General features: G+C 43.4%; 1 protein-coding gene across 1 annotated transcript in view; it reads right to left on the bottom strand.

Moving 5' to 3' along the window:
• DOCK3 (dedicator of cytokinesis 3) overlaps positions 1–24,180 on the bottom strand; it is a 262,648-nt gene that overhangs the window by 64,634 nt on the left and 173,834 nt on the right. Inside the window, exons 14-23 of the mRNA XM_040247080.1 lie at positions 14,660–14,784; positions 13,015–13,177; positions 12,242–12,348; positions 11,445–11,616; positions 11,000–11,097; positions 8,729–8,812; positions 7,476–7,576; positions 6,258–6,339; positions 3,205–3,375; positions 18–210 (exon numbers count right to left, since the gene is read on the bottom strand). Of these exons, the coding sequence (XP_040103014.1) occupies positions 18–210; positions 3,205–3,375; positions 6,258–6,339; positions 7,476–7,576; positions 8,729–8,812; positions 11,000–11,097; positions 11,445–11,616; positions 12,242–12,348; positions 13,015–13,177; positions 14,660–14,784 (1,296 nt within the window). The remainder of the gene's footprint in view (positions 1–17; positions 211–3,204; positions 3,376–6,257; positions 6,340–7,475; positions 7,577–8,728; positions 8,813–10,999; positions 11,098–11,444; positions 11,617–12,241; positions 12,349–13,014; positions 13,178–14,659; positions 14,785–24,180) is intronic.

Below are 24,180 nucleotides of genomic sequence, written 5' to 3'. Positions count from 1 at the left end.
AAAGAAACTTGATTTACCTGAGAAAGAAAACAGGCGGCTATCCACAGTTCTGGCAATGGACTGCAGCTTCACCACATCCATCGACTGCCCAATGTGTACAGTGCTCGGCATGCTCCCCAGAGTCCCTCTCACAAACTCCGCCACCTCCTGCACAGTGAACATCTGCAGGAGCTCGTCAAAGATGGTTGGGAAGGAGTTGAGGAGTGCAGCCTGCAGAAGCATGTGAAGGTCTGGTTAGCTCAGACTTAGGTCTGCATCTATCTGTGTGCTTAGACAATGACACACAGTGGTGAGAGGTTGAGAGGTAATTGCAGCACCCCTGTCTTGAATGGGCTCCTCCCTGGCCTGTGATTCCATCCAACCCCATAGTAGTCTTGGGGCTGAAGCAGGAGAACCAAAAAGGAAACCAAAACAAGAGAATCTACTGGGATCCAGGCCATTAGAAGCTTTAGAACTTGCCAAGGCATTTGTTGGCAAGGAAAGGAATTATATAGAGAAATTAACTCTATAGCTTAACATCCATAGCTGTTTTTGCTCATAAAATGGATTTAACTTATTTGTCTGTCTCTATGATCAAGTTCTTGACTTTCCAATTTCAGCCCCAAATTCAAGCCAGGAAACTCGCAAAGAAAGGAGGTCAAACATAACTGAGTGCCATCAAGCAGCAGCAGGTGAACTCCATTCACAGTCCTGCAGCCAGCAGTCCAGCTCTGAAAACTGGACCGTTTCCCCAGAATAGTGACATTTACTTGAAACCATAAAGTCTGAAGACTTTGTAAATTATTTCCTTCACATGCCATGCCTGGCAGTCTCAAGTGTAAATCCAAAAAGGAGGGAGAATGTGTGGATTTAGTCAGCCATGAAATCCTGAAGACTGCTGATGATGCTGGCCTAGCGTTCAGTAACCTCGACTGGCTAGACAAGTGGTCTGTGTGTGTATGGAGACTTCTCTCCTAGGATCTCAGCTCTGGGAGACCCATGAGGTGGCTTCTTGAGAACAATCAGAGCCTCTGGGAGGCAGAGTAGTTTAGGAAAAAGAGAATGGGTTTTGAAATTGGACAGACATGAGTTTAAATCCCAGCATTACCACTTATCTGCCACATAACCCTGGGTGAGTTACTGCCTAGTCCTCCTTTTTCTCATCTATAAAATGGAGATGAAGCTATCACTTATCTCCTCATATTGGTATGAAGAAGTTGTTTAGGTGCACCAGGTTAATTTCCAGTAGACTGCCTGGCACACATACCAGGCCTTCAATAAATGCTGGCTCTTGTTCAATCTCTCTCGTCTAAATGGAAATAGCATGAAGGAGGCTCTTCATGCTGCTCAGTCCTCTTAGATTATTAACCCAAGATTTACAAAGGGAAATGGAGTGTTGCCTTGAGGCGAGGTGAGAGTGCACTCTTTCTAAGTGGCAGGTTAGGGGAGGGGAGCTGTTTTTCAGGCAGTAAGACACTGTTCTTGACTGAGTGAAAATTTATATGGGGCAACAGGTCTGTCACACTGCACTCTATGTTCAGGCCAGGACCATGACTGAACTTCTGTGAATTCTACCTGCAGATTTATAACTCCCTGAGATATCAAGGAGACCATTTCTCAGTAATGAGAACCAGCACAAAAACTAGATACAAAGACAAAGGCAGGAAGCAGGTATTTCTTTTGGCTGTATCACAAACCTTGCAGAACCTTAGTTCCCTGACCTGGGGTTGGTAGTGAAACCAGGGGCCACGTTAATGAAAGTGCCAAGTCCTAACCACTGGACTCCGAGGGAATTCCCAGAAAAGCAGGTAATATTTCACAATCAGCGACCAACAGTAACTGATTTGCCCTCTTTAATGGTGAAATTTTCTAATCTTATGGCACCAGGACAGAAGGACACTTGCACCATAACATCTCCTAGTGGTCAGAATCAAAGACATAGAGTCTGACTGAACTGTATACTTGTGGAGGGTGCTGAAACTCATGAAACATGAGCCTGGTACCAAAGAAGCAGGTCTGATTCTGACTCAGGTCTAAGCTGAGAATAGATCTAAGCTATTTATCCCGATGTGGGAGGAACATGCTATCGAGAAGAGGGCATTGCTGAGTTCTCAGAAAGCAAACCTGCCTTGCTCCGCCAGCTACCTCTGAGCTCCCCAGATCTCCACAGGCTCAGAGATGAGCAGGTGTCCTGGGCCTTGGCTGGCAGGAACTGACAGGCTGGGGGAGAGAGATGACTGGCCTGGGGTATTCAGGAGGGGAGACCATGGAAGGAGGCTTTCTTATAGAGATACCTGGCGACCTTGATGTATTCCACTTTTATAGAGGCTATCGCCCAGCTGTTCTTTTGTTTTCTGGGCCAAGGGGCCTATGGGCAACTGGAGTCTAGAGGCAACATAGGAGGAAGTGGGAAACAAAAAAGAAAATTGGGACTATTCTAATCTTAAAGAAGACATTTGAACATATACTTGTGCTGACAGACCTAGCAGTGATGGAATGAGTGGACGTGAGAGAGGCTGTCTAGGCTCTGTTTCTAAGTTTTGATGTGACAATTGCCTTCAAGAAACCAAAGAAGTGTAATTCATTAGATATAATCTTGACATTTATCTGGAAGAAAAAAATAACCTCTTTGTGACTGGGGTAAAGAATAATATCCTTGATCCCTTCTAGGGTATGGGTGCATGGGAAAGGTAACTGATTAACTGACCAGACATATTTAATATAAGGAAGCCAACTTCCTTTCCACACTATTATTTCTAATAGAATCTAATCCTAATTCTTAGCCAAGGTTTTCTAGTTATTTCTGCTGTTTTTCAACCAATTTCACTCTTAACTTCTAGAATGGATCAATACTAACCTGAAGTTGTTAAAATTAATACAGTGACTAGGAAATAAAATTCTCTTTGCATTCTGAATATCCTTTATAAATAAGATGTTCATGTACAACTAATAGTGTGGCAGCTAAATAAATCTGACCAAAAGAGGACAAAGTTAAGCTTCTTCTCCACCATAAAGACACGGGGCTGTTTTATATTTGGAAGCTGGGACACAGTTGGCTTTGAAGTAAAAACAGCATTTTATTCTAGCAGGTATTTCCTTATACCTCAACCCTTACCCAAAACATAGAAACTTGGCAGGGCTTTGACTCTGGAAGCCAGGGGACAAAGAAACCACCTGCTAAGACAGACAAGAATCCAGCAGCAAACTTTCCTGCAGCTCACAGACCTGAGTGAAAAGGAGTGTTTCTGAATTTCTGCTGTCCAGACTGAGCACAAACCGGATGGATTGGAAAAGCTCTTGGATGCTGGACCGGAACTGTTCCTCTTCCATCCCACAGGTGGCACGTGAGTACAAGATCCTTGACTGCACGATAAACTTGAAAAGGTACTCCAACGCCTGGCGGTGTGGGAGAAAGAGGGATAGAGAGGTGTTAAAGATGGGTTTCCCAGGTGGCGCTAGTGGTAAAGAACCCGCCTGACAATGCAGGAGACATAAGAGATGTGGGTTCAATCCCTGCGTTGGGAAGATTCCCCTGGAGGAGTGCATGGCAACCCACTCTAATATTCTTGCCTGGAGAATCCCATAGACAGAGGAGCTTGGCAAGCTATAGTCTACAGGGGTGCAAAGAGTTGGACATGACTGAAACGACTTAGCACATAAAAATGGTCAGGAACTAATACATGAAGGAGTGAAGGGTAGAGTACCAGCAAATTATATACTAAATTTGAGAGGTGGACATTTCCAACCTTGGAGATAAGCACTTTAATATTTTTTAAAATTTTTATTGGCATGTGGTTGATTTACAATGTTGTATTACACTAGTTTTCGGTATATAGCAAAGTGACTCAGTTTATATATATATATATATATATATATACTTTTTAAAGATTCTTTTCCCACATTGGCCATTACAGAGTATTGAGCAGAGTTCCCTGTGCTATACAGCAGGTTATTATTACTTATCTCTTTTATACATAGTAGGGAAGTACTTTAATCTTTTTAAATTAGAAAAATCTTTTTTACTTTAATTTTTAAAACCTTTCCTCAAAAGTCCAAACGGTCCTTGAGCAGTAAGTATCTATGTACTGAGAGAATTGCCAAATTATTTCATGTAGCTGTGGAAGTGAATAACCATAGACTATTATGGAAGCAGCTGAATTCAAGAAGATACAGGATCAAAAGAAAATTAATTTTTCTCATTTTTCTCAGGTCTAGAAATAAAAGGCTACAAAGGCAATGATATAAGAACCTCTCTTAAATTTATTCCAAGAAGGAAGAGTACTTTAAGAAGCCTTCTGCATCTTTGAGAAACAGCTGGCGCCTGACATGTGCCAGCCATCTCACCAGGGGTCCAGTTTGGAGAAAATCAGCCTCTAGTTGCACAGGAGCTGGCAGACCCAACACACCCATTCACCATCCTCTCCCAGACCAGGACACCTGCCATCAACTGTTTATGAACAAGACAAGAGACAAAACTCCATAACATGTGTTGGGAGCAGAATCTGATTCTGAGGAGCCCCTGGAGGTTGGCCCATGCTTATGAGCTGAGTAATTCTCTTTTAAGAGAATTCAAGATTCTATACATTCTAATCAAAGAAAGGCTAAAGATCTCCCAGACACTGGAAAGGCAGAGTTATGGAGCATTGAGGAGAAACTTATCCAAGAATGAAATATGGAGCTCTGGCCACCTCTTCAAAAAAGCTTTTCCTAAACTCTTGATGTGAAGTAAAACCTCCTCTTCAGCCATTCTATGCCAAGATCCTACTTATTTTTTTAATAGCGTAATTAATTTTTTCCTCACTGACTTTGTATGGTTTATCTGTTGGATATGTTTATTGTCTGCCTTTTCCCCACTTGAATGGAGGTGCTATCAAGGCCGAACCTTTCTGTGTGGGTTCCTGCTGTATCCCCAGTGGGTAACCCAATGTCTGACACATGGCAGGTATCAAGCAATACTGGCTGAATGAATGACTCTTAGAAGAAAACTAAGATACCATCTCCAAGGCCTTAAGCAATTAATTTCTGAACTCACACAGAACTTTTTGCATTTAACTCCACATGTACCCTTCAATTATGCAGGGAACCTCACAGGTGCTGGGGTTCAGAGAATAACAGAAGCCAGGCCCTGTCCTCACATCACACTTGGCACTCTGTTCTACACTTGTGTTTGAGCCTAATTCCCTTTAGGACACAGGGGATGTCTTCTTCCAGGGGAGAGGGCAGTCTTACTCCTCTCTGCATCTCAGCAGCCCTGACATGCTGGTTGCTCAGCTAACAAATATTGCATGAAGGTCAGAAGTGAGACTTGCGGCCTCAGGTTTTTACAGAATGTGCTGAGAACAGGCAGGGAAAATACAGATTTATGATTTGATTTTGCCTCTTTAAACTGATGATACTTAGGAGAACATGTGTTTGAACTGTTACCACACGAATAACACAAGCATAGAGCAGATGATGAGATATTCAAAGAGGACAGAGAAAAAGCGGAACTACTTTGCTGCCATTCTTCTTTTATTACTAACTAGAAAGGCTGGGAAAGACATGGTTAAAAAGCAACTTAAAACAAGTGATTCAAGAACAAGAAAAGACAGGGACGAAAGGAAAGAAAGGAACCATGAACTTGCTTTAAGTGAGTTCTCAGAGGATACGAGTTTTTTAAAAAAAAATAGTTAATATGGAGAACTGCTGAGCAAGAGAGAAATCAACATTCTCATAGGTGGTTCTCTACAGCAGAAGCAGCAGTCATGAGAAAACAAGTTACCAGAAAGTGTAGTTAACTCACAGTGTGGACTGTCCCCTGGAAAGGGGAGCTGTCCAGCCCTGCAAAGCGCTGCCTGATCATGGCTTTAAGATTATCTTCTTCTCAACATATCCACATACAGTGCATTCACTCAATTCTTTTTACAAAATAGTGTTCAGTAAATACTGAAGAAGGGGAAAGTATTAGATAATCTTATTTCTAATCAATGTTGGCTTATTTCTAACCAACATTGGCTTAGAAGGAGATACAATACTTTAGCCAGTGGAAGCAAAGACTGACACTAAGGGTAGAAGCGAGGCAGTGGGGATGACTACCAGCCGCGTGCACATCATCCCTCCCTCCTGCTCTCAGATACAATGATGAGGAATAAAGACCTTTTAGGGCAAAATCAAAGTGAGGAAAGGGCAGTTAGGTGGATCAAGGCAGTCATTCCACGCTGTCTACACTTGTCCCGCACTCTACTCCACGGAGGTTACTTGCAAAGTTCTGCAGGGGTGGGCCCTTCTCAGGACATTACCCGCATGGCTTCCTGAATGTGGTCCTGACGAATCAGTTCTGCTGAGCAGTCCATGTACCACTTCAAACAGCGGATTAGCTCCCTGGGAAAAAGAACAGTCCAGAAACCCCACTTTAATCCAAAAGCAATGCAGCCTGAAATACCTGCAGTCCTAAATTAGCCATAGAGGAAATAATATACTGCTGACAAGCTAGAATGGAGCGATGGATTCATTACAGCTGTGGAATATTTAGACCACCTGAGACCAGACAATACTCCTGACCAAGAGATGCCACATTTCAATCAGCAGTTGGAGTCATTCTTTCCCACTTCCCCGAGACACATTTCTTTTGATTACAATAAAGTTTTCCCAAAGTCATGGGATGGATGTGTGTTTTCTTTGTTGAAAACTGCTAAGCCTCCAGAATATACAACAATGACTAGTAAATAGCAGGCTCTGAATAAAGGTGTATGGTCCCATGTGCCTCTCCTTGCCATCCCAATCATCTTATTTCCTTAGGACCAAGTTATCTGAGTGGCCTGGGACTACAGGGTCAGAAAGTCTGCACATATACATGACCAAAGAATTCAGAGGTCAAGAGAACAGGCCCTCTGCAGACAGCAGGGTTCACATCTGGGGCATATCAGTCTTGAGCTCTGCATTCTTGAGCAAGTTATGTGAGCTCTCTGTCCTCACTCTCTTCATTTAAAATATAGGCAGCAATAGTACATCTCAAATTACTGTGAATTCTAATGAGATGACATGTGTAAAATCTATAGCACAGTGCCTCTCCAAAGTGCTCTCTCCAAAGTGACATTAAAGTATCAGAGTCCAGTGATTCCACAGCTTCACCACCCTTCAGGTTTTATCTCTTCAAAACTTATGTTCATTCCATAGAATAACACGGTGACTTTTAAAATTGCTCTAATGGCTTTAGATAACCTGTGAGTGCTTCCCATGTTTACTCTTTGTATTATCTTTTTTATTGACTGTCTTTTCTTTCCTTTGATATTTATTTGTGGATACTATATTTAGCTATTCACATGCTTTTTACTGAAAAAACAAGACATTTTTAGCAGCTCTTCCATCATTTCTTAGAAGGAAAAGCATGAAAACTATGTAATAAACTATAGTATAAAATGTCAGCAGAAAGCCCACAGCTAACATCATTCTCAATGGCAAAAGCCTGTCTTTCTATTCAAACACAAGTCCTAATGATGACGCCAAATGCAACTTACTTGTATGCCAGGGCTCCAGCAAAGTGCTTCTGGATGTACGTGTCCATTACAGGTCGGAAGTGGAAATATTTGATGTCTCGGAGCAGGTTGATGATGAATACCTGGGAGAGACAAGGTGTAGCAGAATTCAGCGGAGGCCTCAAACCTACCCCCAGAAGGAAACAACTCTTGATTCTTCAAGGGATGGCAAACTACCAGTTTCTTCTGCAGTGTCCGTACTTCTGGCATGTTTGTTCTACTGCTAACAACCCTGGCCTCCCATTCCAGACTTGGGACTCATTTGTCAACACCAGTGACTCTGACCTTCTCTCTTCACAATAATGCTCAGTGGTACAATATGGACCAAGGGAAGACAAAACAATATCTGTGTTGTGGCACAAACATTAAGGTGTCTCAAAAACTTGGAAAAGAGAGAAAAAAATATTGTCCTCTGAGCCAAATCATCCTATGAAAGGTTGCACCCTTCAGAAATTAGGGTTGGCTGGCCACGGAGGCAAGAAGAAAAGCCAGAGACAAACTTTGCAAAATATCACTCTAACTCTTGTGTCTGCTGCTCATCTATCATACAGACTTTAAAGTATCTGGTTGTCCTTGAACACACAGTCCTTCTGGAGGACTGGACATGTTCAACAAAATGCACTAAATATTCAGATCACTGTCTTTTCTCACTGAGCAACCTTCTGAGACTCTGGTTCCCAGACAACTGTTTACAGGGAGATGGTGTGATGCTCAGACCAGCACAGAGAGCCTCTGCTTATCCTTTGTTTCTGTTTTTAATATTTATTTACTTGGCTGTGCTGGGTCTTAGCTGTGGCACATAGGATCTTTAGTTGTGGCATGTGAGGTCTAGTTCCCTGAACAGGTATTGAACCCAGGCCCCTTGCACTGGGAGTGCAATCTTAACCACTGGACCACCAGAAAAATTTCTGTATCCTACTTTGTAAGTGGAAAACGAGCTGTCTTGTTTCTTTTATTGGTCTCTGGGCCTTTTGTTGGTGTAGGTCACTATTTCAGCCACCCTGCGATAGTATGAGACTGAGTATCAAAACCACAAAGCAGAGGTCCAGATTTGCTCATATAGAGATGTGCCAGGTAGGCAGGTTGTTCGTCTTCCTTGGTGACACTCATCAGTCCCTTTCCTGTTGGGAACATCTGCATCTTGTGCTGACTCACTCAAATAAACTGCTTTCCTCAGATTTTTAAAAAGTATGTGACAGGAATAATCAATAAAAATCAGGAAAGGTAAGACTTACCAAAGACTGAAATACCAGCAGGCCATATTTCTCTGTGTTATCATCCAAAATCACAAAGAGTGTGTCTAAGATGTCCTGCAGAAACTGCAACAGCATAAAAACCAGAGGGCTCAGGTCTTAGGACCTTGGACACACAGTCAGATGTTCAAACACCAATGAATTTATCTCCCAAACAAACAAAATCAAACATCTCCTAAGACCTCAAACTACCACTTAAAAATAACCTGGTATTCCATCTCCACCTAGCCAAGAAATAACTAGGTGAACTTTGGGTGTTTGATTATAGCCCAAAGGGCCCTAAAAGAGACCTAAAGAGGCTCTTCCTGTTGGGTAAGTGCTAAACTTATAAGGAAAGAGCAATTACATAAAAAATTTAGACCACCCATGAAGAATAGCAATCTTGAAGGCAACATAACTGATTTTGATGCCAAATTCACTTTTGAGAAAAAGTGCTTTCTTTCCTGGGACCCCGAAATTCAGTAGTCTCTTACTGTCTACTATGACCTACCTCTGTAGAGGACATCTGGATAAGGATGTGACAAGCTAGGCCTTACCTACAGAAACTTATTTTTTGGTCTAGAAATTAGTATCCCAGGAGAAGAGAGAATGCAGCTGATGAGGGCTGTCAAAGAGGGTAAAAGATATGGAGACAACATTTTTCTTTTTTTGAGCAGGTGCCTTTTTCTTTCTAAGATGCAAAAGTCCAGGGAGAGAATAATAAATATTCATGGATGCTCCCAGTCTTCAAAAATCAAACCTAATACTCTGTTGGTCAAAATGCAATTTAATGATATAATGTTTACAACTTGCTTCAAAACAACATAAGGTAGAAGGCATGGATGAGGGATTTATGGGCAGGACTGGCCAGGGGTTGCTGACAGTCAGGGATGAATGACAGGGAGATGTAGGGTTATTTATTCTGTCTGCATCTTTGGATGCTTGAAATTTTCCAATAAAAAGTAAAAAATAATTAAAATGCTAGCATATTCCCTTTACATTCTCTCCTGGCTGGCTTGAGACAAATATTGATGCTAAAACCAGAAATGCTGGTAGGATGTTCTCTTGTCAGGAATGTAACAACTCAACCTTAAAAAGATCACAGAGCTTTCATAGTATGTGGTCTGTTCTACTGGTGAAATTTTTAATATGTTTAGAAGGAAAAAATGCCCTGAGTGTAAATTTATCTTAAGTTTCAAAACTAGTTTGTATAAAGTTTCAAAAGCTTGTTTGTATAAAGAGTTCTTTTAAAAATTTATGATACTCTGATCAATTAACACAAAATTCATACAAGACTTCATAAAAGTACAAAGAAATACACTGACTTTAAAATTATCCCTCATTTGGAGACACCATGTTGTGTATTATTGAGTCAATGGAGCTGTAAAATAAAAGTATAGACAGTGCAGTGGTAACAGATTTGATCCTTGCAATGATGGAGCCAAGAATGTCCACACATGGACAAGGTGCCTTTTTGAAATTCAATCTCTAGCCTACATTCCACTGCTCTTGCTGATCACCTAAAGCACCTCCATTCTCTTCAGTCGAGTTCAGTCCATTGTGCAGAATCTGCCTACCAGGCTTTCACCATTGGGAAAAGTGCCTGGGGTTCTTCTTGAGCTCAAAGTCAGGTGAGCAAACACCTGGCTTCTACAGTGTGGAGAAGCCCTAAGGGTAACAACTGGGGTTGGGCAGTGTTGCTGTCAGTTTGCTCAGGCCATTAGGTGGGAAGTGTCACAAAAGCACATGAGAAAGCCAAAGAGGCAGAGAAGAGGGTAGAGTTCCCTGGTCTGGACTCTTAAGTGAGAGACTGGGCAAAATCAGGAGTTCCAGTTCATGGAGAATATTTAGAGTTCTTCTAGATAATCCAGAGAGTGGGGCCAGGAGGACACCAGGCTGCGTTTGTGGTAGAGGTTTACAGAATAAGCGAAGAAAGGAAGCGAGCGGAGACCTAGAGGCATGCAGGCGGCAGCCCACACTGGGATTATTTCTGAGAGGCTGCCCTTTAATTATCACTTTGCTTTCTGGGAAGAAAAACAAGCCAGAAAATAGGGTTTAAAAACTTAAATATTGTTTCTAAAAGGTAATAAACCTGAAGTGATACCTACTTTAAAGAAAGAAGCTAACTGAAAAAAAGAAAAATAACTTTACTCAACTTAACTATATACCTTAAAAAGTGGTTTCAGAGGCTTATAGGCAGAAATCAAGGGGAAGTAAGGCCCTCTGCCCAGATTCTTGCTCAGCTAGCACGTGTGAATTGGGTGAAAGCCATACCTTAACAATTTCCTCCCCACTGACATGCCGCAGCCGCCCAAGGATGTCCATGATCCGGTCTGGAAAGGCCTTCCATTTCAGCAGAGCAAGGAGATCCACTAGGAAGCAAGCCCCCAAAATGGTGAAGCCTGGCTATGTCATGGGCAAGCAAAGCCTAGACTCCCCCTGCCAAGGGTGGGTGGGATCTAGAGAGACAGAAATAGCTGGAGGCAGTGAAATGGCCTCCAGAGTGCTGCGATCAAGGCTACAGACACATCTGTAAAACCATGGAAAACCCCATAGCTTGCTATTACCAAGTGATTCCTTCAACTTGGAATGAGAAGAATCCCCTCATTGTGGCATGAAAAAGCAGAAGCAACAATTTCTGTCTCTTGACAAATACCAGCAACACAAAGCAGCAAGTGGGGACAGTGGAGGGCTCCACCCTGCGGGCACCCTGGCCTACCGTTCTGGGTGAGCTTGGTGGAGGAGAGCTGTGTGGAAATGAAGAAAGACTCTTTGGTGCTGCGCTGGAAGATGAGGCTGGAGGGGATGTTAGGGCAGCCATTGTAATCCTCTTTGCAGCAGGGCAGGCCCAGGTACAGAGCGTGGTTGTTAAACGTGCTATTCTCATCACACTGTAGGCATAAGTAGGGGACACAGAATATTTCTGGAACCGTGCCACGTGTAAAACATCAGGTCCCAGGGATTTTGGGGTTCTTGAGGCTGGACCTTGGACCTCAGGTCCTGTTAGAAGAGTGCTTCCTAAGCACTTTTCATGTCAATGTATGGCAAAACCAATACAGAATTGTAAAGTAAAATAAAAAATAAATAAATTTAATAAAAATAAATAAATAAATAAAATTGTTTTCCATTTCTTCCCCAAGAATGGCTCACATGCCTTTTAAAGAAAACATGGCGAAGCTCATGGCCTCTATCTGTTGTGCAGGAACCTTTGGGTACCGGCTATGCTGTGATAGCTGACAGAATCAGAGTCTCAAATGGCAGGTCTCCAAATGTACGAGCCAAGGCTGTAATGGCACAAAGGGGCTGAATAATAGATTTCCATGACTAGTGGAGTGGGAAGTTGGAAACAGAGGCCCTGCTGGTGTGATCTGTGGGAAAAGACAAAAGCCTGCCCACGGGTGTCCTGCGGTCTTCACCTGCACCCCACCCTAGATCCTCTGGCCCACTCGGGGAACCACCTGACCGAGAACCACATGTGAGAGTGGTCTGAGCGGGGGACAGACCCAGGCTCCGTACCTTGTACACGTAGAGCTCATGGATGTCATCGGAGAGGGTGGTGCCATCGTCCCGCATCAAGGGTGAGAATGCAAAGCCAAAGAGCTTCTTTTCCCCTTTGTCTTTTGCTGCAATCAGAGGCAAGCATGAGTTGTTCTGCCTCACACCTCCCTTTCCAACAGAAATTCCCTTTTTCCTTATCACCTTGTGTGCTTTACTTCTTTGTCCCTTACTTTGTTCATTAAATAGGTAGCAACCTGATGGCAAGCAGAAATGTACTAGGCTGAGTTTCCATTTATATTGCAAGGTACACAGGCTACCTAGAACCAAAAAGAAACTACATGGCTAGTCTTGATAAACCAGGGGCTCTTTAAGAAGGAGTTTACTATATACGAAGGAAACCCCCAAAGAGGAATGACCCTGGCAATTATCCACTGTCCAAGTCAGATACTACAAAAGGCCAACAGCATCAGATCTCATTTTTTAAAAATATTTCTTTTTGATGTGGACCATTTTTAAGGTCTTTTTTGAATTTGTTACAATACCTAACCAGGGATCGAACCCACAACCCTGGAACTGAATGTGAAGTCTTAACTGCTGGACCCAAGGAAGTCCCCAGATCACACGTTTTTGGATCACTGTCCAAAAAACAGTCTCTGATGACATCCTACCTCTGTGTACACAACTCCTCATTTTCTTGCCCTGATACTAGTAAGAACTGTTATTTCTGTCCCAGAGAAGGAAGACTTATATTCATATTCTCAAAGCAATGTGGAGAGAGAAATCTCACTCACTGGAACAGTGTCTAAACTCGAAGCGCAGGTGGGAGCCCCGGAACCGGTCAATAGGGATGGGCAATTTGATAATCTCTCCCCAGCGAGGACTGTTGCTGTGGTAGAGGACGAAGGAGTGGTAGGAACTCCTGTTGGGCTCTCCTGAACCCAAGCTGATGCAGTCCTGGAAGAGATAAGCAGAGCAACATGCCACCCTACTGGAGGGGTCCCTTGGATTTCTCTGTCACTTGGACATTTCACTTCTTCCTTTGTGACGGTCTTATTTTTCCATCAGGCCAAATCTATCAGGTGACTGAAATTCAGACTCTGGGGGCAACTGTGAAGATGGCATGTGGAGCCAGCAGTCACAGTGCTCCTTGTTCTCCTTGGAGCAGAGGCAACCGCACACACCACTCAGTTCACCTGAAGGAAGCTGAGTGGTGCCATCTGAATCACTAAGGCAGACTCTTCATCCTCATTAAGAAAGAAATGGACTCAGCGAAGTCAGCCATACACAGAGCTTTCCAGATCAGAGAAATAATTAAATAACAAAACAGAGAGAACCAGTTTTCTAATCTTCAGCCCAAAGGTGCACTGGCATTTTATGTTGCCTGTGGCTGACTGTTCTTGGACATAACCAAGGTAGACCAGATTTAACTTGACCCCAGTTTCCAAATATTACTGTGAAAATGCAGTACCATGCCCCCTGGGAAGCTGCAGGCAATACAAGCCGGAGCAGCTCCTTGTCCACACAGGGCAGAGTGAACAGCTGAGAGCTCTGCTGACCCCCACATTATTCACACAAACAAGAATTGCCTTAGTCCTCGAGGTGGGTTTTTTTAATGACACACATATCTCTGTTTTTAATACCACATCTACCCTCCATTTCTATTAAATAGCTTTGAGAGATGACTGTGACTAACTTTACCTCTTTCCTTCTATAAAATGTGGATGATCATTGCTGTTCTGCCTACCTCATGATGCTGTTGTCAACACACAGAAGCAAGGTTTGTAAAAGACTGATTTGCCTTCTACCGTGTGGCATGCAAACAATGCCTTCTCATTTGCCAAGGACTTGACCATGACTTGACTGAGGGAAAAACTGACATAATGAAAGTAGAAAAACAGCACTCCAGGTCTTCTCTTTTAATCAAGAGTATCAGAGGGTCCTTGTGCTGCACTGGCTGGAAACCACCTTTGGGGGCCTGAGTCTGCTGTTCCTTGTCACATAACCTGGTAACAGCAAGTGGGTATACCTGTTTACTAAAGAGCAAATATAACTTTCTATATTAGCTCTAGGACCTAATAACAGGTGCAAAAGAGTGGGACCTAATAACAGTTACCAAAACTAAGCAGCTGGATGCTAGACATGTGGCTGAAAAAGTAACATGTAGGACAGAACTGGAGGGAATAGATCTAAATGAGGACAGGAAGGATTCAGGTCAGACACTAGGAAGAATTTCTGAAAAGGCTGTATGACCCTGGAAGTCATTATCAGAGCATACTGCAGGGTTTCCTTGAAGAGAAGCTAAGGTGGAGAAGAGTCTTAGGAAGTGATTTGAGTTCAGTCCCTCTTGAGGACGATGGGTCTCTGGACGAAGTCCACAGAAACAACTAAAATTATTACAGGATTAGCTGCCACTTCAAACTGACTGGCAAACCTTACCTTCAAGATTTCGCCATCTGCGTAAAGCACATACATGGTCACTTCAATATTCTTTTGTACGCTCTTTCCCCCTCTCTCAAAATCCCCCTTTTCCAGGGTGAGGTACAGGTCATTGCGGATATCACCTGCGGGGAAAGAAGTGTCACGTATTCATGACTGCAGAAGCCACTGTGCCCCATGTGCGTGGAGGACAAGGCTAGCATCTGGATCCTCCAGGGTTCAGGGAGGTGCTCAGGGCATTCCAAGCTTGGTTCATCACAATGGACGTTCCACCAGTATCAGTGCAGCAGTACTCAGGTGGGTTAGTCACGTGCCTTCTAAGTCTGAATCTTAACGCTGTTCACCACAGCTTGGCTAGGGTGGGAAAAGGCAGACTGTGGGGGACTGCTCAGCCTCTATCCCCTCCAAGAGAATGGCTGTAATCTAATCTTCCAAAAGAGGAAAGGTTTTACAATCAAAAGGAAGAGCACTTCCTTTAATCGTATCTATGTCTTAACCACTAATTCCTCGTTCTTTCCCTCTCTTTCCTACCTTTCTTTTGGCAGCCCTCCATCTTTCTGAGTCTGCCTAGAGGATACACTGCTCCTTCCTTCTGCAGGCTTACCTAGTTTCATTCCCTGCTGGGGTGCCAACAGAGGTCACTGGATGGTCAGGTTTTCTTCTTTTTGTAGCAAGTGCTCTGGGAGCAGATGACTCCGCAGAAGCACAGGTGCCAAAGCACTGGGGCGACAGTGTTGGGCTCCTGTGCTTTGAGTCCAGCCCCTGCAGCCCACACCGGCTGCTTTAGAGCGGGCAGGAGCGGAGCCAGCTGCAAGTCTGAAATGACCCAAGTCTCAAACGCCTTTTTCTTTAAGGGGGGATGGAACTGTCTGTTCATGTATAAAAGGAGCTTATATGGGCTGCTCTAAGCTTCTAAACCCACAAAGTGACCAATTTTACTTAACACAAACTAAAGAAGGGCTTTTGACTTGCAAAAAAAAAAAAAGTGAAGCCTGTGGGGGGCGGGGGGCAGGGAGGGAATGTTCAAAGGAAGAAAATGACAAGGGAAACCAGGTGAGGCCAAAGTGAGGATGTGCTGGCAGCCTGAAGAGATCAATCGAAAGTTAATGGAACAATTCATTAACTTGCAAAGCAAACCAATTCAGAAAGCAAAGTCTTTCCACTTCAGTTTCTAGAGAAACTGGCACATCTAAGTCTGTTCATTACTTGGGATCACAATGACATAAAGAGGCTTTGCTTTCAGTGAGCTACCGAGCTTTCTGGTTTGGCTAGGTACTTAATGAGAGCCTCTTTTCCGCACTGCCCACTTCTCTAACTGTGGGTGTCTGAGTGTCTTTTACACATGAAACAGTGATAGACTAAGACTGGCCCATATCTTGGGCTTTAGGGGTCTTCGTGTTCAGCCCTCTATTCTTAATGTTGCCTTCCTACCCTACGAGTACTGTCATGTGCTTTTCTGTCACATAATACTCAAAAGAGCAGTCCATGAGGACCGATTATTCTCCGACAATGCAGAGAACTTTAACATGCGAAAGCTATTTCCCTAAACAAATAGCCCTGAGGCTTCACGAAGGGAAGAGGAAAATGCATTCTTGAAAATCACATGCAGATGCAACTGCTGGGCCGGTGGGACCGACTTCAGGGGGTCCATCCTTGCAGTCTGTACAGACTTTCCTCCTGGGCTGAGCAGAACCTCTACTTTGAATTCTGGTGAGTCTGGAACTTTAATCTTCCTCTTTTGAACAATCCTACTTGGGTCCTCCTTCACTTTCCTGCATTGGAGAAGGAAATGGCAACCCACTCCAGAGTTCTTGCCTGGAGAATCCCAGGGATGGTGGAGCCTGGTGGGCTGCCATCTACGGGGTCGCACAGAGTCAGACACAACTGAAGGGACTTAGCAGCAGCAGCAGGTCATTAAAAAGAGCACTCGTGTGCAGGTAGGGTGGGGAAGGCGAGCAGGAGGAGAAGGAAAACTCAAATGCATCAGTTTGCTACTGTCAGAACAGAGGATGAAAAAAATCAGCCCTGAAAGTAAAATTCAAAATTACTGGGAACTTAACTATAGGTTATTGCCATTATAATGGGGGAAATCAGAGTTGGTTACACCTTAAATTTTTAAAAACTGGAACAGACACCTCAGAGCTTTCTCCTGATAATAGCCTCTTAGTTACATATTAGCTTTTCTATGGAACTTAAGTAATTATTCAATTTCTAGGATGATTTGGCATAAAGTGAATAGAGAATTTTAATATCTAAAGAATAGGTGCTTGGTTTAAAATTACCCTGGTTTAAATCAGCACTCTCTGGAAGTTATTCTCAAGACAATTTATGTGACTCTTCAAAGCAGATGTTGGCTACCAGCAACAGTATTCTAGCTTGTACAAGCATTTTAAATTTCTGTGGCTCTATACAAAAGGTAACATATTATAGTAAGTATGTCCCTAAATGGAACATTTCAAACTTTCCTAGCATTGTATGATATAAAATACTAATATCAAACTGGACATCATCTTACAGATGGATAATGACAGAATTTGGTCTGTTTTGGTTTTATAGAGTGAGTTCATAGTTTCTGAGCCACTTCTCTAGGGTATTTTAAACCAGAATGCCAATTTCAAATGAAGGACTGAGCTAGATATTCTTACAGGTTTTATTCTTTTAAAATTTTCTATTTAAATAGAATGCCTTTTGTGATCATTTAGAAAATGTGTAAATACGCATAACTGTACCCTCTGAGTTACACACTGAAGCAGCTTGATTTCATCAGATCTTTCTTCTTTATTTAGAGAATAGATCTGCCTAGAACCAAGGCCATTCTCAGTCAGAATAGTTGCAATTTTGTAAATTATGGCCTCAATTTTGAAAACAGCTCTTTGTAACAGTTATGTAGCCGGGGCCTTCTCCTCAAAAGCTCTCTGGAGGATCATTTAAATTGAACTCTCCACTAATTCTCAAGGAACTAGAAGTAACAAATGTGAAGAGCTCCAGGATTTAATGAGCCAGGCCTGCCTTACAGAGAGCTTCCCAGGGTCCCTGCTGTTCATAGCTATCCTGATCGCTAGCTATCCTGATCGCACGTTACATGTTTAAAAAACTACTGGTAGGATCATGGGTTAACAGTATCCATGAGGCTTGTGTAAACTTTAGCACCAGTGGCCTGGAAATATTAGCAGGAGAGGCATGAGGACAGGCACCTTACAATAAGGTTGGGAAAGAGAAGGCCTGAGCAGCAGTTTCTGTGATTAGTTTGGAGACCACTGCATATATCTCAATCATCTAGGGAGCTTGTTAGAACTAGATTTCTAATATTCACCCTTAGAGATTCTAGTAGGTCTTGGGTGGGGCTTGTGTACTTCTATCTTTAAAAAGCATCAGGTAACTCCGATGCTCTCCAGGGTTTAACATCAGGGGACCATAAAGTGTGGGTCTGCTGGGAAGATGCTAGTGAAGTCTGTCTGGGGGTGTAGAACTGGGTAGCTCTTGGGCAGCATGGAGGATTGATGGGACGGGTATCGAGGGGGAGGCTTTTTGTAAGCAAGTGGGAGTATGTATTGTGGAGGCCAGCCCTGATTCCATTTGCTAGGTGTCCTCTGCTTCCTAAGATTGGCAGAGCCTCTAAGACCATCAGCAATGTCTTACATCTCTGAATGCTTGGTGCTCAGTTGACACGCAACAGAGTTTCTTGAATGGGAAGATGAATGAATGAGGCTGTTCTTGTAAGAGGGCTTCAGAATAAATAATCTTTGTCCCTTTTGCCGTTTCACACAGCAGCCAGTGACAGCTGTTGGTACAGCTGCATGTCAGAGAACTAGGGACTTAAGAGTCAGCAGAGGCTGGCAAACTTTTTCTGGAAGAGGCCAGATAGTAAGTACCTTTCAGGCTTTGTGGGCCACATGTTCTTTGTTTTCACAACCCTTTTAAAACGCAAAAAACCATTCTGAGTTGGCGGACAGTATGAAAGGCTTCTGGATTTGGCCTATGGGCTATAGTTTGCTGATACAGCGTTCAACTGTCCAGAGTAGCGTCACTACCCAGCAACACTCGGGATTCCTAGAAGTCGACACAAAACAGCTGCTGGGGAGGGAGCCAGGTCAGGGACCTGAGGCCGTCTGACGATGTCAGGGATTGGCCTGAAACATTCTGGGGTCCTTAGAGAGAGGTCTCAGAAGGAAGCAGTGCTTTGCAGCTACCAGAATCCCAAGGGGCTGGGAAGCATGGGGACACAGCTGCATCCAGCAGAGGGAACAGCGTGTGCTTCAGCGGCCGGGCCTGATCATCCAAAGACCTGCATCCTAGTGCGACTTTGGAGAAACAGCTCATCACATGTTTGCAGGTCTCCTCTGAAAGCAGTCTCTACAGAGGTTTGAGTCTTCGAGGTCCAGCTCAGGCACCACAGTCTCTGTTACCAAGATCGTCTCTTGCCAGACACACCAGCCTTACTTGGAGTTTGGGGGGCACTACATCTTGCTTGGATTCTTTATTACATTCATGTTCCTTCTGTACAAATGACTCACACCACATGTGAGGCTCTGGGTTCAAGGATAATAGTGTTAACTACTATATTATTTAGAACTTGTCCAATTTGAGACAGGATTAGAAAGAGCTTCTGTGGATAGTGCTTTATTTCCCTTAAGACCATGTAAAACTAGAACACATCTTCTCCAAGGAGACACTGCAGCCTGCTCGGGATGGGGCCAATTCTATCTCTTGGCAGAACAGGAGTCTCCTGACAGCATTCACGGAGATGTTAACTACCATCTTGTATGGACAGTTTCAGACATGTGACCAAAGTTTTATATGCCGGAGTAGCTCTTATTCTGAGGAAGAGACTTAAAAAAAAAAAAGGCTCTTGGGAAGATTTCTTTAGAGTACCCAGGAAAGACAGGTTCTTTGTTTTTCTAACCAAGTCTTCAGTGTCACACTTCTATTGGTTTCTATTGCTACAAAGTCAGTGACATTCTCTGCTCTAACAGAATGACAGGAATGGGCACGGTGTAACATCACTGTGTATGGTTATTCCTTTCCTGGGTCAGGGATGTGGGGATATTCCAACCCGTTGTGGGACCAGATATGATCATCCCTAAACCATCCCTTAGAGATACGGCCAAAGCTTCATGTGACACTCAGACTGACCACAATCTTGAATCTACTTGTGGTAAATACTGTCATCACTCTCTTGAGGAGAACTTTTCTTTCAAAAGTCATGAGATGTGTCCAGCAGAGCTGATAAGAGCAGCTTTCTGCCTTTCTGATTCTTTGCAACTTGGGATAAGCCCTATTCATTTTCTTTTCAATGGGAATAGCTGATCTGCCTCATAAAAATCCTTTCCTGTATCTATTCACCTAGGGCTTTGTAAAGTTTTCTAAATATTCCAACATGTCCTTAGTTTTCTCTGATCTTAATAAACACTTAAAGTAATACACAGTCTCTAGGTTGGGCTGGTAGCTTCCCTAACATTTTGTCAGTTATCCCAAAAGGTGAGGCTGATGAAGGATTAATAATGTAAATGACACCCCACCCCAGTATTGCAACATTCCATGAAACAAATGAAGATGGAAACAAAGCAGGCAAAAGCAGACAGGACACACAAAAGCAGGAACTTACACCCAACTATCTTCATCTCTGCACCAGAAAGAAAGGGGCGAGAATGAGGGGACAGCACAGAGAGAAACAAGAACAATTAAGACAAACAGGAAAAGAGAAAAAAACATCACTTGCAGGTTGGTGATGAAGCATGCACTTTATATCAGGTGTCAAAGCAAAGGACAGAGTGTATTTCTGAGCACAAGGGCAAGAGTTGGGGGGCCCCCTTGAGGGCTGCCATGCCAGCATAGCTGCCTTCTAAAGGGCAAGGTCAGGGCAACCCAGAGAGGAGCTTGTACCAGGTCTGATTCAGAGAGGGGCAAAGCATCCCTAAAGCAGAGTACTCTTTAGGACACGGTTCTCAAAGGGGGCCCTAAACCATCACCTGATAGCCTGTGAGGAATACAAATGCTCAGTTCCCACCCCAATTCTCCTGTATCAGAAACTCTTAGGGTGGGTTTAGCAATGTGTTTTTCACAAGCCCTGCAGGTGATTCTGATACATACTAAAGTTAGAGCAATACTGGTTTAGGGGAAAAAAAAAAAACTTAGCCATTAGCTAGAATATATTAAAATCACAGGGCAGATTTCTTCTGACAAAAGAGAAGCTCATTTAACTAATATGAAACTTGACCCATAACGCCCACAGTAAATGATAGCTTTACAAATTCAAGGCTTAGAAAACAAGTTAAAAGGTATCTTTCCCACAGAGCCATGACAGCTCTGCATTCCTACTGACTCCAGGGAATAGACTCTCCTAGAAAGCTGACAGAAAACTGCACAGAAGCTGGTGGCACACCCCTGCTGGCTTAGATGAGGTTTGGAGGAGGTACAGACCACTCTTGAGCAAGAGGTTTTAAATCATTACCTTTCAGTTTACAGTCTTTTGGCTGACAGTTTTCTTGAAAGTTCTAATTGGGCTAATGCTGACAAGTGAGTCACAGAAAACTCATTCACCTGAAACGTCTGCCCTGCTCCAGTATTTCCTCTCCATTTTCTTGAAAAAAATCTCAAGGAGTAAAAGTGTGTTGTAGAGTTATTAGTTTCTGTAATGAACTAAAATGAGTTGGGAGGAAAGGAGGAACTACCCACAGAAATATGGCGGTAAACCAACAAAAGGCTATTAGGTGCTCAGTTTCAAAACCAGGCTTAAGTTCCCATATGGTTTCTTCTTCTATAATCTTGGATGGAGTTTCCTAGGTTTATGTGCCTTCTCTGCGACTCCCAGAACACCACGAGCAATGGTGGTCTTGCCTCGTGCTCACTACCGTGAGTCATGAACACAGCTGGGTGCCTATGCAGTCAGGGCCTTGGCTGTGGCAAAGAGTAGCACATCTCCTGTTCACAGCAGTCACATGGTATATCTTACACACTCATGGAAAGCAACAGGAGACCACTGGAAAGCCCCTTTCTGAAATTGTGTGTCAGATACTGGTGTGGTTAGAACTTGTCTAAATGCTATAACTCAGACCTATAAGCTCTGTCAATATGCTTTGACAAGGACCTGTCTGGGCCATCTGACATAAAGGACCTCTCCAAATGAGTATCTAGTAGTTTCTCCCAAATGCTGGTAGTTTCAAAATAAGAGCCACAGTATATGAACCATTCTAATTTTTCCATGTATTCTAATTTCTCAGACTTCAGTGTTGAAATGCTCACAGTTACTAACATAATTCATTTCATTGTTCATTTCTCTCATGACCATGTGTCAAGAAGCTGCAATTTCTTGTAACTCGGTCATACCAGCACCATGAGGGCCGAGGGACCACTGCAGCCCAGATCCAATATTCCCACGGGTGAAGAGTGGACCAGCTGCAGGTGGAGGGTGACCTCACAAAGGGACTTCCTGTCATAGACATGGTTTCCCAGGACAGGTGGGCCACACCTGGAAACACTGCTGCACACTTTTCCTGCTGATCTAGCAGAACCTTCAGGGCCAGCCCTATCACCTCACCCAAGGAGGGCAAATCCACTCTCATGATATCTTGTGGGGGCATTAAAGGCACTGTCAGCTGTTAGCGCACAATCTGAAGAGTGGCATCTGTGCAAAAAATTCTTTCCTCGATTCGTTTCATATGGCAAAACCAATACAATATTGTAAAGTAATTAACCTCCAATTAAAATAAATAAATTTACATTTAAAAAAATTCTTTCCTCGAGAGGTAAGGTAAAAGAGAGGAGAGACATAGAGAGGACTGCTTCCTGCCTGTGAATTAATCCTCACTTTCAGCTCCAGCACTCAATACTTCAAGGGCAAACAACTCAGCAAAGAGCACATTCACAGCCCCAGTCTGGACACCCTAGGACTGCCAGTGTCTCTGTCTTGTGGGGCAAATCAGATGGTGACGCCTCAGCTGCCCAGTGGAGGAAATGCTCCTGACACTCCGCTTGCCTCACCAATGATACTGATATTGCTTACTTCCAAGGTCATATCCAACTTTCTCAGAAGCCCTTGATCAACCTGTGTGCCAATGACACACAGATTCAGAGTCCTCACAAAAAGATCTCTTTCCACAGGTGAGGTATGGGCGCTGTAACTCTTGAATTTAAAGTCTGCTTAAAGACTTCTGACTGAAGCTTTTTTTCTTTCTAGTCTCTGCTCACTTTGTTTTGATTCTATGACTGTGTGAGGGCTAAGAGGAAGGCAATGTCCAAATCTTAGACAAACTAGTTCTTAAAAGAGAGAAAGGACTTCAAGCATATCTTTCAGAATATATGACTCTATATCATAAGCCTAGATAGCTCATTTAAAACTGATCATCAGATCAGTTTTGGTAATCACCAATTATTTCTTCAGTGACATGTTGCCAAGAAGCTAGGGATGATGTCTGGGCTCTTCTCCTGATTACTAGGGTCACAGAGGGCTGAGAAACTGTCAGGACAGGATGGGAGACATGTCCTGTGGAGGATATCACCCTCCACAACAACTAGATGAGGGCCTTTCATAAGCATGGAGTCTTCTAAACATTTAAAAATAAACACAGAATTGACAAGGAATTGATTAAATGGCCTAGGACTGTCACTCAAAAGATCCTCCTGTGTGCATGAGCAAGAGACAAAGGCTGTTCACAGCAGCTTGCTCTGCAGTCACAGTGTCTATGGAGAGAGAATAAAAGCGACAGAAAACAAGTCTGGGCATAATGTGGGGAGCAGAAGGACAGCTGGAATCCATCACACAGCCTTCTGTATGCTCAGGTCATACTCTCCCCTGGGTTTATGCTGGCATATATTTCCAATAAGAGGAGTTTTCAGGACCATGGAGAATCCCAAAGAGGTGATTATTTAGAGTGGTCACTATCAGTTCAGTCTAGCCTGGCTTGGCTCTTTAAAAAAAAAAAAGTGAATAAGCTTCTGGCAGAACACTGAATGAAACTCAATGGAAAAGGTAGGGTCACGCCTCCTGTAATTCATCCAGACAAGGAGCTGTTTCCTTGTTCTTCCTTCCTTCTCCTTGTTCCCATCTTCTTTGGTTCCAGACTGCCTCCCATCCATCAGAGCCACGCCTCTATCCTTCCCTCATTCCCACAGCCCCCTGGTTATGATGGCCTGTTTGGATCCACTGCTCTAGCTTGACCCACATCTGCCTCACTAGGAAGCACGAGTTTTGGATTAACCTGCTGGAACCACACTTGAGAGCCAATGCATTCCCACTTTCTGCCCTGGCTCTCCATCGGGGATTAGGTGAAAGTGGTTAGAACAATTTCTGGCCAGGTGGTACTATTCACACTGCCTAACCTATACCATTTGCCAATCCGTTTTCCTGATATGATATGGTGTTTTCATTGTTATGATTCATTTTTCTGATACAGATATATCTGCTACTCCTACATGAACCAGATTCACTGACACTACAGGCATTATTTTCCTTAAAGAGGATGTTCTTATCAGGGGATTCTCTTCTATGATATGTAACTGAAGGGAAGAGTGTGAAAAAGGCA

This window comes from Oryx dammah, unplaced genomic scaffold, assembly GCF_014754425.2.
Source record: "Oryx dammah isolate SB20612 unplaced genomic scaffold, SCBI_Odam_1.1 HiC_scaffold_9, whole genome shotgun sequence".
Taxonomy (NCBI): domain Eukaryota; kingdom Metazoa; phylum Chordata; class Mammalia; order Artiodactyla; family Bovidae; genus Oryx; species Oryx dammah.
Note: the sequence above shows the minus strand (reverse complement) of the source record. Positions and strands in the feature narration are given on the sequence as shown.